The sequence below is a fragment of the Homalodisca vitripennis genome, chromosome 2 (genome assembly GCF_021130785.1).
Source record: "Homalodisca vitripennis isolate AUS2020 chromosome 2, UT_GWSS_2.1, whole genome shotgun sequence".
Classification (NCBI taxonomy): domain Eukaryota; kingdom Metazoa; phylum Arthropoda; class Insecta; order Hemiptera; family Cicadellidae; genus Homalodisca; species Homalodisca vitripennis.
The window spans coordinates 33178552-33195799 of NC_060208.1; the positions used below are offsets into that span (position 1 = coordinate 33178552).

At 30.1% G+C, this 17248-nt stretch overlaps 1 protein-coding gene across 1 annotated transcript; it reads right to left on the bottom strand.

Moving 5' to 3' along the window:
• Positions 1-516: 516 nt before the first annotated feature.
• Positions 517-16804, bottom strand: LOC124353772. Its single transcript, XM_046803771.1, has 4 exons — positions 16692-16804; positions 9176-9375; positions 3644-3755; positions 517-1216 (listed from the first exon to the last, which is right to left on the bottom strand). Exons 2-4 carry the CDS (start codon positions 9264-9266, stop codon positions 1099-1101), a joined length of 321 nt encoding a protein of 106 aa, XP_046659727.1. The 5' UTR covers positions 9267-9375; positions 16692-16804; the 3' UTR covers positions 517-1098.
• Positions 16805-17248: the final 444 nt, after the last annotated feature.

A 17248-nucleotide genomic window follows, 5' to 3' on the forward strand; every position in this document is an offset into this window, starting at 1 on the left:
GTTAGTTTATAGTAAAAATACAGTAATGAAGCTAAAGTTATGGGCGAGACACGTGTGTTTTAATTATTGGCATGTTTACATCGAAACTGTATAAATAATTAATACATTTTGAGATCCATAAATATTTTTATTATTAATTTGAGGATATAATAAGTAAAACTATGTTGAATAAGTTATGTTATTTAAAAAATCTTTACTTACTTTGTATAGAACACACAAATAATTTTTCCCTCTACTTTGCAAAACGGTAAAATGTTAATGTCTATTTGTAAAGATACTATTAATAACTTGTAATAATTCTTTACTTAGACACAATTTATCTGCTCAATTTAAGGTACTATATGCATATATACATATTATATATAAATCCTTATTATTTACATTTAATTATTATTTCAATATTATATACATCAACAAAAATATAACTCCTATAAAACTGTTAAGATTATTTCTTATTTATGTTAAGTAAATTTCGGATTAAATTAATCTATCACCAGGTGGAAAATAAAAGTGATATAAGTGAACACTTTTTATTGCAATGTGTCAATTGTTTTAAACTGATTGTTAGTGATAAGTAATAAACAAATATTGAAGTCATACAGACAATGTTTATTAAAATTACATACTTTATGTTATAATCTTAAGCTGTAGATATTCTACATTACATAGTGATTTCATATAAATATGACAACATAAAGCGTAAAATAGGTTTATAATTATGAAAGACTGTGGTTATACTAATATATAGTCATAACCAATTTTATTTAGGGTTATATTAAACCTTCTTATCTTTACCCAAACTTTAGTCATACTGGACTGGTTTCATTTAGAAATTTTCCAAATATTTTAATCAGTTGTTTAAAAATGAGTTTTTAAACTTAAATTATAACCGAGAATATTTTTAGTATTTATATCATTATTATTATTATTTTTCGGTAACATTATTTTTAAGTTAATAAGCATTAAAGATATAAATTTGAAAACATATTACCTTATGGTACAAAGTTATACTTGTGTTGTTTGTTTCTTAAATTATAATGAAGTATAATGGCAATAACAACTTGCAGTGATTAGTACCTATCGCCAAGATATATAATATCATTTTCTAAATTCATTGCAGTAAGGAGGAATCACACGGGTACAACATTGCGGGTATGGCTTGGTAGTGTCCTCAAGAACGTAGGTCCAACCTTCAGGCACAACTACATAACCACATCTGGAAATGAAATTCCCAATTATAACAGATAAATATTTTCAGAACCTTTCTTATTTATACTGAGTTCTTATATAGCAAACTTAATTAACTGAAGAGTAGTTGTTCGCCTAGTTAGATAAGATATGAAAACTAATATTATAACATATGTTGTGTGTTTCACGCGTTTTCATGTTTATTACGATATGAACTTAGAGTTTTTGTGAACTTTACGGTCAAACATTTTCATTCAAGCCGTTAACCGCCGTTTTGCAAGCATTTAAAAGTCCCCAACCTAACCTTTGTAATATGATGTTCTTCTTTAATAATTTTAAACGTAATTAGCCATACGATCAAGTAAATATTATTTCAGTATTCATGGTTAGAAGAAGGTTAGGACTAAAATTTATATAAAGTTTTAGGGCGTATATGGCCAAATTAATTGTATTTCCTACGCCACAAATAATTTTTCAATTTTTCTCTGATCAAGAACTCCTCCAAAACGGCTGGACTGATTTTAATGAAAATTTTTGCATGTCTTCAGGTGCACTCGAATATGGTTTTTACGTAGCCTACAAATTATCTCTGAATTAAATTTATAAGATAAAATGTTTTCAAAGCGCCTTCTCTTTATAAACTACAATTACGAGATAGTTACGTATATGAAATAGCAAAACATTATATAAAAGCAACATGTAGCATATAGTGTTTTGTCTGAAGCTATCCGTGATTACCACGTACATGTCTTTATTTATAGCTAACTTGATTCATCAAAGTTAATTTTACTGACCAAGAGAGACTGTGCCGCCTCATATACATGTGTATCATTATATTTGTCATCCCTCAAATGAGGTATATGCAGTAAGAATTAGTTAAAGAATATATAGAAAATATATAAACAAAACTGCTTGTGAAAACGTCAGGATTATCCGCAACTTCGCACGCAATTTAAAAGTCCGCAGTTTACGTATTCAAAGCGAATCTTATGTAATATAAGGGTGTTCTATGATAACGTAATTAGGCATACGATAAGGTACATAATTATTTCAGTGTTCATGGTTAGACGACGGTTAGGACTAACTCTTATATCGAGTTTTAGGCGAATAGGAGCATTTCCGATGTACAAATTATTTATATTTCCGATGTAACAGCTAAGTTAGGCGTTTTGTACTGATCAAGACAATATATACGTAAGTCTCAAAAATCAGTCTTGCCTATTCCTGGAATCGACGGTGTTAACGAAAGTCTCACAGTTTATGAGTGGAAGTGGCCCTTATAAGTGTCATGACACTGTTATGGTAGTTGAAATTTTATTTTCGGAAAACGCATTATTCAGCATAAACATATTTAACATTGCAGGTGTTTGGAGTTGTATTAGAAATAGTGCTTGAGACGTCATTTTAGTGTACTTCTATTTGTTGAAAAAATAAATACCAGATATATGGAAGTTTTAGACAATAATAGTTTGAGTATTCATTATACGCCTAGGATTTCAAGAGTTAATTGGGGTCTGAACTTAACGTATAATATTATTTTGTTTCCTATTTGTCTATACCTACAATAAAAGTTATTATATACAAAACTGCAAATTCGAATATAATATGTATAAATATAAGAATAAAAATTAATGTTCTTCAAATACTAAAAACGGAGATGAAAGACATATTTTTCACATACGGGAATTTAAAAATTAAGTGGATCTAATAATAAAATAAATAATAATAAAAATATATCAAGGCAGGATTCCCATAGGAACAGAAAAAGTATTAGGTAGGTAGATCAATATGAAAGACATGAAGGAGGCTACGGATTCCTGAGTGGATGTGGAAATAATTTGATATAATTAACATTTTTTTAGCATAGCTAGGGATACACTAGGTTAGTCCCATAGGCTAAGTTGTCCTACACATGTTTCATGTTACACTTTCCACGGTCTCATATCCTAATAGTCTGGGTTACAGGACGTTTCTATATGTTAGCTGTCACGAATTTCTATTGCCGACTACTTATCTTAATCTTGTTTTGAATGATAAAGGAGAAAATAAACTAACCGTATTTTGTCTGATATTTGCTGATTTTTAAATCTAATAGCAGTTCGTCTGATTTTTTGCCCATCTGTGCAAAACCTCTCAACAGAAATGTCTTAAGCACTCGAAACTTAGGTCCTCTTGGTACCAGAAAAATCTATTTTGATTTAGGGTAAAAAATAAAAGGATTGCTCTTCACCTCTCTATCTATCTGTAATATGCAACTTTCCTTACGTTCTTCATAAAGGCCCTAGTCTATAAATACTCCGCTGTATCAGTGAACTGTATGTAGATGTTTAAAAATATATTAATTATTATGATTATTATAATGATATGGGATAAATACCTTACTAGTAAGGAAATAGGTATATTATCAATAAATATCGCTGTTTTATTCTTATAGTTTTCTTGAAGTATAACTTACGAAGCTGTTGTCCATTGATTGTTACCCACGCATACATTTAACAAGCAGTTCCCTGGAATGTCATACTGTTCTCCAACCTGAAAACTTTTTCCATCCAAAAAGCAGCCAGAGCCTGCAAAACATTAAAACTCACCTGATTAGTTTCAAAATTCTGAACATATGCAACAAAAATTTATAACTATGAATTTGTTTTTAGGGATAAAGACAATTTTATATTAAGTTAATACACAACGTTTAGTGTCATTTTTCACGAAAATCATCACCTATTAGTACTGTATTATAATTGTAATAATACACTAAAAATAAAATTATAATTTTGTAACATGAACCTATTTAATGAATGTTATAAACAAGGCTTATTTCATAAAATATTTCAGCTTAGTAAGATCATTTTTTTATAACTATGGGGTTAGACATTAACATGAAATTGTTTGCCTATATCTATACTTGCTGTGTGAATGTTATTGGAGCAATCTCTTTTCAAAAATATCACTTACTATTTTTAATCTGAAAACTTGTACTAATGTATTCGGATTTCGATCTAAACGAATCATTTGATGCTGTCAAATATCTGAGTTGGCCTTCATGGTTTCGAGGAAAAACATAAAGTAAATTTTAGGCCCGTTTACATGTTGTTATGTTTAGGCTTTTGACAAAGTGAAACATAGTGTTCTTTCTTGCAGATTGTCCTTCCTTGGCTTAGTGACATAGCTGTACAGTTTTTAGGACATATTTGGATAATAGGCCAGTATGTTTATCTTAATTGGTTTCCTTTTCTAAAACTGTTCATGTTGCACATAGTGTACACCAGGGTTTAATTTTGGGATCCATACATTTTATTCTTTCTATTAATGGCTTTACCCGTAGCCAGTTTATTCACTGATACCTAATTTCTCATACTAATATTGTAGAGACTGGTTTCCAGGTGACTAGCTTTGCCTTAACGTATATACGGTTCTTGACCTTCCACTTATGATGACACAAAAGGTACAGGAAGTAGGGTTTTATAAAATTTTTTGCGTTATATATCTAATCAGATTTGAAGTGGACCAGTGATGTTGAAAATTTTGCTGCACGACTTTCAAGAAATTTGTAGGCACTTTTTATGCTACAAAAAAGATTTTTGTGCTGCATAAAATTGGATTAAGAATAATCTCTGGTCTAATTGTAATGCTCAGTGTTCAAAAAGTTTAATGCCCTGATCCTGCTCACAATCTATTTACTGCATGCAATTGTGTTTGTTATACATAATCTTAGCAACTTTCATAATGTTATTGATTTGTAATAATCACTTATAAGGAACAGTGTTAACCTATAAAATATAGGTTTACAGATAAACAATATTCAAAATAGCATTAAATTTCAGGGAGTGAAATTATCCAATTAAATAAATACTTGCAACTATCAAAGTTTACTCAGATTCAGTAGGATAATAAATAGCATTTTAATAAATGCATGTACTTAAAAAGTACAAAAAATTTATGGTGTAGACTTTGGACACTTAATACGTTAATCTTATACGTTAAGATATTTAACTATGTAATACATTAAGGAATGAGAAAGACCACCATTCAGCGATGTATAGCTCCTCCACCGAGAAGCCTACATTCTTTGTTTTAACGAAAACTAACATATTTGACCCCAAATAAATCTGTTAATGACTTTAACATCCAAAAATACCCCCTAATGTAGCTTCTGGAGGAATAGATATCATTCATAGAACAGTAAAATGAAATGAAATGAAAAATGTCTTTATTGAATACAACGTAAAACATATTCAATTGGCGAGGTTAGGACTATTAAGTCCTCTCTTACACCCAACCAATATATTAATAAACTATGTTATTAATTTATAATATATTAAATAAACTATTACTGTAAAACAAGAGCTACAATACAGTTTAAATTACTATTTTACATTCAAAAATTATAATCTCTGTTTATATAAAGTAACAAAATGAAATAAAGGTTCTCTATGAAACTAAAAATAAATAAATAGAATAAAACTTACAAGGAAATTAACAGAAATTCATCCATCACCATTCATACAAAGCCATCTTCCCATACCCTATGCCACGATATCGTCAACCCGACGAGGCCCAAAACAGATGGTCCCTAAGCACCCCCCGAAACCGTTCCCGACTACGAATACCTCTGATATGATCCGGGAGATTATTCCAGAGTCGACAAGCAGAGACTGTGAATGATTTACTGTAAATTGAGGATCTATGAACAGGAATAGATAACAGAGAGGCTCCACGTCAAGTATTCCAATTGCTTGTTTCAAAAATTAAAGGAAAGCGTTCAGACAGATAGGAAGGGGAATAATCGTTATACAACATGGAATGTAACATGCTAAGAATGTGGAACTGACGGAGTAGATTCAACTTTAACAGATGTAACTGATTGATGAAAGGTGTTATATGGTCATATCGCCTAAGGTTGAAGATAAAGCGAACACAATAATTTTGAGCACGTTGTAATCTGTCTGAAAGCTCAACCGTCATGTCATTTATAACTTCGCTACAGTAATTGAAATGGCAGAAAATCAGGATCTTCACTAGGATTACTGTACTTTCAAATTCAAGGGTAAATAAATAGCAAATTGGACTATGAATGCCAACAAATACCCTGCCACAAGTCTCAGTAACATTATTGGCCCAACTAAGAGTTTTTGTAATAGTCAGTCCAAGATAACACTGATAACACTGTTTTTTAACAGTACCATGTGTTAAAGGTCCCTCTATTCACTGATCTAAAAAAACTTTAATTTACTTCTCCTGTTATATACAAGGTAGTCCAAAATGTCATGGTTTTAATGCTTTACAGTTATTTATTGTTACCTTGCTTAATTTATGAAAAAAACACAAATATAATTATGACATCTTATTTTTGTGAGTCCTTTCGAGTTCAATGAACACATCATCAAACCCACATAACTGAAATAAAAGTCAGTAGGTGTTAATTGAGCACGAAAATGCATTTAATTCCAATAAGAAGAAGCTTGTAAAATAACTTATATTGTTACCTTGTTACAGATTTTAGCAAATAAACATTTGTATCCAACATTAACAAATAAATACTTGGTAGACACTAACATTTCCAATAGCACGGTATAACTGTAATTGGACATATTAAGACCTCTCTTAAAAACTAAAACTGTTTGTACTTAAAGCTTGGCTTTATATAGTATGCTTAAGAAATTGCGCGTCGATCCATACCAGTATCTCGCATAATAGGTACGGTGTTTTTTAATCATGTAGTAGTCACTTTAGAATATCTTAAGACAAAGGTTGGAGAACAAAACGGCATTCAGTCGTCTGTGAAAAGCAGAAGCCACCATATTTTTAGTTACATAATATTAAATATTTTCTACATTTCTTCTCCAATGAATGTACAAACTAAAAATTCCAAATGTAATGATTCAGGTTTTAGGTGCTATACAAGGTTGGAGGTTCAGACATATATAGAAAATACAAAACAGGAGCATTTCCTCGTCAATATAGAACTTAAGTACTTTGTGTTGGTTTAAGCAACTTTTCTCGAACTTTCAACCCTACTTACTCACAACTATAGCTAAAATACGAAATACAACACAGTATTTATGTTATACTTCTTTTGAATTTTACAGATTAATTTGATATACATATCAATAATATGTAGTATCAGGATCTAAACTCCATTATCCTCCTTGCGTCAACGACCACCAAGATAAATCTACGATAAAAACTGTCATCAGGATATGTGCATATAGAAAAAGAAAATTCCAGCTGCGGTAAACTGCGGTCATTGTGGATTGATCGTCGTTTAGATATTAGCAACCTCTGAAAAGTCATCGTATACAGATCGATTTGCAATAAATCGACGTGACTGGGTAATTAATTGTAATTTTCTTAGTTACTTTGTTCACTTTTAGGATTGATTGGTTACAAAAGTAATAATGAATAGTTGCAGTGAGTTAATTTGTAGTGTTTTAGAATAAGAACGTAATTTCATCAACTGTATGCAGTAAATCAACTCCTGTAACGATAATATACCCCAAAGAACAAAAATTTATATTCTGGTATCGAAGTCAAATGTTTCTACATTAATTTAATAGAACGTGGCAATAAACGGTCAAAATAAGAGAATTTTTTCAATAAGCATAAAAAGGTATTTTAGACCTTGCGTGGTATCAAGAAACTCACAGCAAGAGTTCAAGTATGCAGGGTCGGTGGGCTAAGAGAACTTCAAAAATAACGAAGCGAAGTGTAAATAAACAGATTTTGAGACATTTTACAGAGGAGGTAATCTCGCCCGCTCATTTAATACCAAAAGAAGGAATTATTTTTAATAATAAAAAGCCTTCGAGGTCCTCGTTAATGAAAATGTATTAAAAGACGAATACAGTTTTCTTATAAATGAATCTGATGTAGTAGGAATGTACGTTCATACTATATATGAAGACAAATTTTATTCACATTATACTTTTGATATGTATGAAAGTTTCGCCAGAGTGCCTTTAAAATTGCTTAATCATATTATCAAAAGAATCCTTTCCCTGTCTCAATAATAAATATTTAGTTTCTCATTAGACTTTTCACAAGCATCACCCAGATGAGATTATAATGGCTTCTCTGGTCCTTATTGATTATAAACATAAATACGAAGATGTGTGGACATGTTACTAACAGTATTTTTCATACATCGTTTGTAAAATTACGTATCTAGATAGAGGTGTATAGGGAAAATGTGGAGAAAATCAACGATTAGCTTGTACTAAATTTTTCAGACGAATTGAATGCAAATTTGAACAGGGAAATCTGAAGTAATATATATATATATATATATATATATATATATATATATATATAATATAACTATATATATATATATATATATATATATATATATATATATATATATATGTATAGTAATATAATATATATTTATTTCAAAATGATCAGTAATTAGAGCATTTACAATTTGATACTGTTCGACCTAACTTTACATTTGGACATTTATCAAACATGGACCCCCATCCGGCTAAAATTGCTATTTGGGAATATCCTTGTTTTCAAAAATGTATTTTCTAGGATTGTTTTGGGTCGAAATGTAGAAGTGTTCGTCACAAAAAAGAAGGCAGGTCTGTCGGTTCAGCAGCTATGTATTGCGGAGAGGTAAGGAATGCCTCACTCTGTATAAAATGTTAACGCCAGTATATGATTGATTGATTAAATGTATCTACATTTAATGTACATAATGTTATACTAAACAATTACTATTATTTTACAAAATTATTCATGATTACTAGCACCAACGATAATATTATAAACTTAAGTAGTATTAAAATCATGTATTAAACGGCTATTAAGTATTAAATATTACTAACTACTTTTCAAAAGCAATTTTAAATATTGAAAAACAAACAATTTACTGTAATATTTTCATATTTTTTATATAAATTTACATTTTCTAAATTATAATTCAATACAAACCCTTGTAAATTATTACTAAAATAATTTGTAAGAAAACTACAAAGCTATGACCTACTTTTCGAAATATTTCTAGGTACTGGTACTGCAGCTTCCAGTACGATGAGCTGAGAGCACAGAGTGATTACGAGCGAGACCAAAAGGCGCATCTTTGTAGACTGAACTCGGGAAGATGTAAATTGAACACAGAAACTTGACAGCAGGGACTTCAAGGTCTGCCCATTCAATGTGCATTAACTGTGCTGGCGACGTTGAATGCTGAATAGGTTGAACAGAAATGAATGTAGAGTGACTTTACCAAGAAAAATAATGTAATAATATAACAGTTTATTCATAAGTTTACATAGGGGCACGTTTATTACTAATAAACTAAGATCTACATACTGTAAATCTAATATTTTCTTCCAATAAATTAAATTCATATTAGGGTATGCATGAATTGTAATTCGTGAATAACGCCATGGTTATAAATTAAGATACCTAAAAACAAGATTGTAAAATTTATGACAATAGTATAATTAAATAAGACAATATATTTCATTACATATTTGTTTATAGTATTTATTTATTTACTGACTGAACATCTTGTAAAGTCTCTTTTGCAATTCCTTCATGAAAGTCTCTAAAACTGTTAAAATTTTTAAGCTACAGATGAATAATATCCGATAGCTTAAGCAGTGTTATCTTCCAGTCATTATAAATACAACGAAATATGTTGGGATTGAAGTTTTAGTCTTAAGAACACTATTATTTTAAGTTTCAATTTCACTGTAATAAATTAGGCACTAAATTCTTTTCATTTTGTAAGCCTAGTGTACTTTGAGGTTCTACATCCCAAAGTATGCATTTTAACATCCAAGTGTTTAGGAAGTTGTTATATTAAAACAGAAATGTATATGTAAACTGACTATATTTTCGATAAATGTACTCATAACAGTTAAAAGATAATGTTACAAGTTTGAGTTTAAAACTTAATAAGTGCACAGTTTAATATGCATTATAATGATTTTAAGTAAATACAAAAAGAACAAAGACTGATATAATTGTTTATGAAAAACTATAATTGTTTTATGATATTTCTTGTATGTTTTGTAGCTCAATAAACTATACCATAACGTTTGGTTGAATAATTTCTGGACACTTTGTATATGAATAAATTAATAGAATAGTAAGAAGGAACAGAAATAACCAGGTATATGCGTATTACTACGAGTAAGCCGTTATGAATAACCACAGGAGATGAGCAGGAGATGTAGGAACAGATTAGCTTATGGCATTACGCAATTACCGCCAAAGCCCAGTCCATTACCAGATGTTGGCCAACAATGTATGGTTAATGAGCAAATACCGCCTACTCATGGTTCATCTATTTACAACCCAATGGACTGAAAGTACATGTGGGCACACTGAATTAACGTATAGGTATATTATTTTTCAACCCAACAGTTTGAATGTTAAAAATATCTATATATAACAAAAGGATTCGAGAAATCTGTAAAATAGTATAATTTTAACTTCATAAATTATACTCTTTCCTACAAGAACAGGTAAGTTAAGAGAGGCATTTGGATTTGATTAGGTCATCCTTATATTTGCACCTTTCTATATGAAAATATCACCTCTAACCATAAACTAACACATGTATATCTTATCCACTATTACTCCACAAGTATATACAAGCCCCAGAAGTACACGACTAGCCCTACAAAAAGCAGATTACCTAATACCATGAGAGTAGGTACTCCTAAAGTGCTGTCGTTTCAATAACGGTGTTAGTGCAATAGCAATCATGTTACATGGCATGAAAGAAGATCTCGTTGCTTTGTAGTTCAGTCTGTCTGCTGCACAGCATGGATTTTATCCGTATATCAACGCTGTACTATTACACCCTGCAATCACTCTTACAATTTCTATACTAACAATATCAACACTGTCAATATATATATATATATATATATATATATATATATATATATACACATATATTTCCTACTCTACACTACTTTCACTATTGCAACAAGTATCATTAAATCGTAAATTGCCATAACCTCCAATTATATCTGTCTATTTGTTGAGAGTGCAAAAGGCCGAGAGCTCTGAGACGTTGGACTGTGAATATGAGATAGAGATTGTACAGGTTCAAATCTTGTCTGTTACCGTTGCATTCTTTATCAGTACCATCGGCGATTGATAAGGCCTTCACACGTTCTAGTGGCCCATTAAGACGTGCGGAATAAGGTTTAAAAGGGGATCGCTTGTCAAAATAAAATTAAAATTTCCCAAATTTAAAGTGAAGTAATAGCTGTAGATATAAGTTTTCAACTATCATGATTTTAAGTTCTGGATCAAGAACCAATGAATATATAATTGTTTCGAATACCCAATGACTAATAGTAAAAGTAGGAAGAAGCAAAGGGTTTGTCGATAACACCAACAGTCCTACCAACTGCAAGCAGGAAGAGGAATTTCTCCGATAGTAAATCCCTGCCTCATGATAGGTAATATGTGAGGGGATTTTCACATCATCACATATATCCTTAATGTACTCTGAGAGAATCGGGATATTTCCGTACATTTGACGATATATAAAATCAATAAAACTTAGTTTAGAGATCAGATTTCGCTTTTTCCTCCATCTTGTTTCTTTCGCGCTGAAAGATATTAACTACAGGTCTTCGGCCAGTTCTTTTTGGTTGGTCCGTCAGTGAAGACCTTTTGTATCCTTTATTCATTAGTTAATTGTTGTAACTATTGCTTTTTTACTATTCAGTGCATATTTTAAAGATAGTGTAAATAGAGTTGATTGACGTAATTAATTACTTATGCACGCAATAACTCTAGTATAGTTAGATTACGAGTATTTTTAACTATATTGTATTTATGTATTAAGGTAGTTATTCACTTGAGAAAGAGATCAGATGTAGATCTAGACAAGTAGCGTTAGTGATTTGTTTTCCACACAACGATGGCAAGTAACATTTTTACTTTACAATCCGTCGCCAAAGGAAACTTGAATTCTTATATGCTAACATCAATAGTTGTAATATTTTTACGAAATCACATTACATACCATATAAAAATCTGCATAATGTATTTTATATTACTCATCTAACGCAATACGATGTAAAATACTCTACGGGTATACTTTACGAAGAAAAATACTTCAGTTACTTGCTAGTTGAAGTGTTTAAACTTTTACATTATACAATTATAAACGGCTGGTGAAATATAAAGCAGTGGGAATTTTGAGTACATATGGCTTAAATTTAGAAGAACTCAAAATAAAATAACATTACGTGTAATATAACTCAGTTAGATCTATGGATATGATCGCTGGATAAGGATATTACGGTCTACAACCACCAGGAGTGCTGGTGAGATGTGTATAACCCTTGAAAATATTCCCTTTATTCAAAGTTGTAAGAAAAAAAATATTCAGGAACAATACTGTTAGAGTCATAGTTATTCGCTGTCTAATATGAAGGCTTTTTATTCAATAGAGCCCCTACGACGTTTTCTTTATGAGTATTTTTTGTTTGAAATTACCATTCTGTTCTTTTTTGTTTATTGTTGTTATGAATGCTATGTGTTTTTACATTTATACTGCAATAAAATTTAAAAAATCAATAATAACCTGTTATGAATAAACACGACCTGTAATGCCCATGCGCGTTACAAAATTCAAGTTTGCGTGATCAACTTTGTATATTAACAACACAACAAGACTGCGTAAATGTACGTATTTCGTATGTTATATACTTAGCCTCAATTATATTATTTCATGATTTTTCATTATGAATTTCATCATAGAATATTATCAGTATATAAAAGACAAAGCCCTCACTCTTTCATTTACCAATGCTCAGACAGTATTAATTATTGAATCCTTGTTATGAGTTCTATAGCCTAATCACTATTATTTATTAAAGTTGTTCAAACATCATAAAGCATTTTAAAGTAAATTTACTATGTATTTTAATTACCAAATTTTAATGTTTGCTATAACATATGTTTTTGTAGTTTAACGCAATTTTAACATACTATATTTGTCATTCTATTTCAGAAAATAATTTCAAACAAAACTTCTGATGTTTAAGTAATTGAATCCAAAAGACAAGTAAAATTTAAATTTAAACCTAAACACTGGATAAACACAGGTCTTTATGGTGAATCCTCAAGGGATAGCGCCTGTAACAGAACTGTTGCTCACAAGAGACACTTCATTGTCAGCTTGGCTTTGTCATGTCCACTAGATAGCAAGAAGGGGGTAAAGTCCTTGTGAAGTATCTTTGTAGAAACATAAATCATATTATTTTTCTATTATTTCATCAAAGAAAACTCACAACTATCCAATACATTTTTATTTTTTCTCCTTCCGACATCTAAGAATCCATCATGATACCTGACGATGGCATCTATGATGTCGAAAGGCCTCGTGTGAAAATATAACAATTATTGGATAATTGTGAGTTTTCTTTTATAAAATAGTGTATTCCAGTAAAAAGAGCTCTCCTATCAATAAATCGTATTCTTGACAAAATTCTTGAAAACTTTTCACTGATTTATTTACAAAAATTAGAAATTTATTTGGAGACTCTGTTGTCGACAAAAGGCATACCGATATAACACAATTTAAACAATGCTTCTTCAGACGAAATATATGATGTTTACTTCGCTTATTGTAATTTCCCTGTAATTAACTTTAGAAAGTACAAGTAAAATTGAAAACCATTATGTTTATCTTTTTACAAATTGTGGTTTAGTAAAAATGTATATAGTGCAAAATGTGATACACAGAGAAGTGAAAAATCTCTTCCGAAAAAAAGACTAAACAGTATAGATATATTTACAGGAGTAATTTGAGGTTTCATGAAGACTAATGAATTGAAATAAAAAATAAAATTGTAGAAATACTAGTAAAATATTTAATATGTGATATTACAATACATAAAAGGAATTAAAAGTATTCGTCAAACAATATGTTATGTCAACTATTAAAATTTAAACAAGAAGTGAATAGAAGTTTAAGCGGTTACGTTTATCAGCCATTAGTCATTAATCAAAATCTAAACATTACTGCATTACAAAATTATTGCATTTTAAATTTTTTTTCGTAATTGGTATAAAAAAACTCCTAGAGGTATTACAATTCGATACTGTCGTTTTAAAATATGGAATTATATTGTGTTGAACATTTTAACAGATCTTTCATACAGCCGTTTTCCAATCAAAACCGACTGATAATAAGCCAAGAAAGTTAAGACTCTAAATTATACAACTTATTTGTAACTTTCTAATCATATAGTTTTATAGGGTAATTTTAGAAACCACGTCAATTTAAAATCCATAAACTTTGTAAGTCGATGACTGTTACCATCCAAATATGTTCACACATCACATACACTTTGTTGAGTGGCCAATCGTTCTTAACAGAACAACATTCTCTTCGTTGGCACCACAAAACAAAACTCCAATTTAGAGAAGTTTTAAGTTTAACACTCCCATTTACTTGTGAACAACGCTTATCACAAAAACGATATGGACTGCCCTATTGTTCTAATTATAGCAATATTTTCTCAGTTTTAGAATAAGAAACTGGATACCTGAGTGTTTTGAAGATCAATCCACTCATATAATTAATCAATCATATTTCTGTATATCGATTATCACAGAAACGAACATACTGCCTTGTTGTTAGAACGACAGCAATATTTTCTCAGTTGCCACAACAAACGAAAATTCACATCAGACTGCTTTTATGTTTATAACATTCATCTAATTGTGTGTAAAGTTTATCACACAAACGAAATATACCGCCTTATTGTTCCAAAAGGATCAAAATTTTCTCATTTGTCACATCAAAACGAACCTCAGCATAAAAAGTCCATTTATAATTAATGCCGTCACCTACTTTTGTATAATTTTTATCACACAACCTAAATATACCGCCCAATGTATCTAACGAGAATAATATTTCATCATTTGTCAGAACAACATCTCACATTTCATCAGTGATCTTTTACGTTTAATGATCTCATCTAGTTGTGTATAACGATTAACACACAAACGAAATTACTGGCCTATTGTTTTAAGCGAGAAACAATATTTTATAGGTTTTATTATCTTATTTTCAAAACTACTGTATATTGGCTTCGTTAATGTAGAACGTACAATTGTTGATAGTACACATGTTATCTAGCAATATTTTCATTGAATAGAATATATTAGTGTACTTAGGCCACCTGCCTTCTAAAGTCTTTCAGTATAGCCCTCGATCGAATCAATTTGGAAACCACTGCACTAAATTTAAAAACGTGAGATAGATAGACTTAGAAAATTCCATCGTACACATCAGATATTAGGGTTTGAAACCTAGAAATACTATTTTTAGTAGTCACGACTAAATCAGAGTATTAAATTGTTCCCTAAGATTTTGGAAATTATTATGAACGTGTTTCTTTAATGGATTATGAACTAAAAATTGCTATAAGATAGGTTTTTCAGTCATATAGGCTTCAGGTACGTGTATGTGTGGTCATATTTTTAACTACGGCTCGCCCCAACTGTCTTTACTTTTCTCACAAAGTCCATGTTGGCGGATTTCATTTGTGGATAACAGTTAATTATATTTACTCCATGTAGCATGTACTATTCAATATACGCACTTCATACACTGCTCAAGTATTACAACATATTTATAAACTTTCTTAAAATAACTCATCAACATGCCTTTGCATGGTAGACGAATCCAAAGAGAAAAACATCTTACACTTTCCTGCATAAGCTTAATAACTGTTTGTATTTAAAGTACAAAAATTGGAGCAGTCTTAAATTAAAACTGAAGGTTGGAGGAAGATAAAATTTAATTACATAAAATTTCAAAAATTTGTAACGGTTTTTTTGATGAAATTCTATCATATTATAAATACTTGATCAATTACAATTCCACTAATATATATATAAATATATATATATATATATATATATGTCAGAACTTTGTTCAAAATGTATTAATTTGTATTTTTTTACTTAAAATTTTTTATAACTAAACACAAGAGAAGCAAGAAACGAACGCTATATCGATCAAAATATTCGTTGAAAGATTCAGGTAAAACAACGAGAAGTTTACCAAAGTAGTCCAAGTCACGAACAGGGGATAAAGAGCTTAAAAGACTGCCTCTCCTTCTGATATCGACACGTACATGAATTTTAAGGGCATTGCACTTTAAAACGTCATGTATAATCCTTATATTGAAATGTAGTAAATTTTGGAAATTGCTTAGAATATAAACTTTATCACATGGTTATTTTAAAACGGTCACTTTTTTATTTATTTTAAATAATTAAGTAATAAATAAAGAACACGGATAAAATTTCCGAAAATTAAAAAATACGACGTCATTATATTCGGCTTACACCTACGTAATATGTGAATATGTAATATTTTAATATCAGAATAAGTGAACATAGTTCTTAATCATTTGATATTAATTAATTTGCTTTACAAAAACTAACTATTTAGTTTATGTATGAATATATTGAAAATACTTTTCCTAAACGAATCTAAGACTTACCAATTGGGAAGCTTGGAACTAATTACTTTCATATCTCTATTGGCCTTCGCCTGATATACTGCGATCGTGGCCTTTCCATCTGCTGCAAATCTGCTTGTTATCACTGTAAGTATGCTTACTACTTAATAATTAACGAGCCAATTATAAATTTATTAATGTTATTGCACAAACACATTTACACCAATGCATTAAACGCACAATAATTTATATCTTCGTTGAAACAAGAGAAACATTACTGGGAAATATACTGAACCGTATAAAATTAGATTGCAATAACAATTTGTATTGTATATAAACCAATTAGGAACCTGAATACACTGAAATAGTACTTTACAATTCGCTTAGCTCCTAACCTTTGTTTAATTTCATATAAATTGCTAATAACTAAGGTTTTAGGTTATATGTATATGGTTTAAGAGCCATAAACGAGATCACACTTTAAAGTATTTTTTCAGAACAGTGTGTTTATTGTGGAATCGTTATTTAATTATATGAATATCTTTCAGTAACAGTTTTAACAAAGTTTATATGTCTATTGTTTAACTTTCGTTCACCAG

Bases quoted from the DNA above. Each gene is read 5' to 3' on its own strand.
- LOC124353772 (XM_046803771.1), bottom strand. From the start codon at position 9,266: ATGCGCCTTTTGGTCTCGCTCGTAATCACTCTGTGCTCTCAGCTCATC. The intron at 3,756-9,175 runs GTAGGTCATAGC...AATGTTTTGCAG, and splicing joins ACCTAGAAATATTTCGAAAA to GCTCTGGCTGCTTTTTGGAT. The intron at 1,217-3,643 runs GTAAGTTATACT...TTTCATTTCCAG, and splicing joins AATCAATGGACAACAGCTTC to ATGTGGTTATGTAGTTGTGC.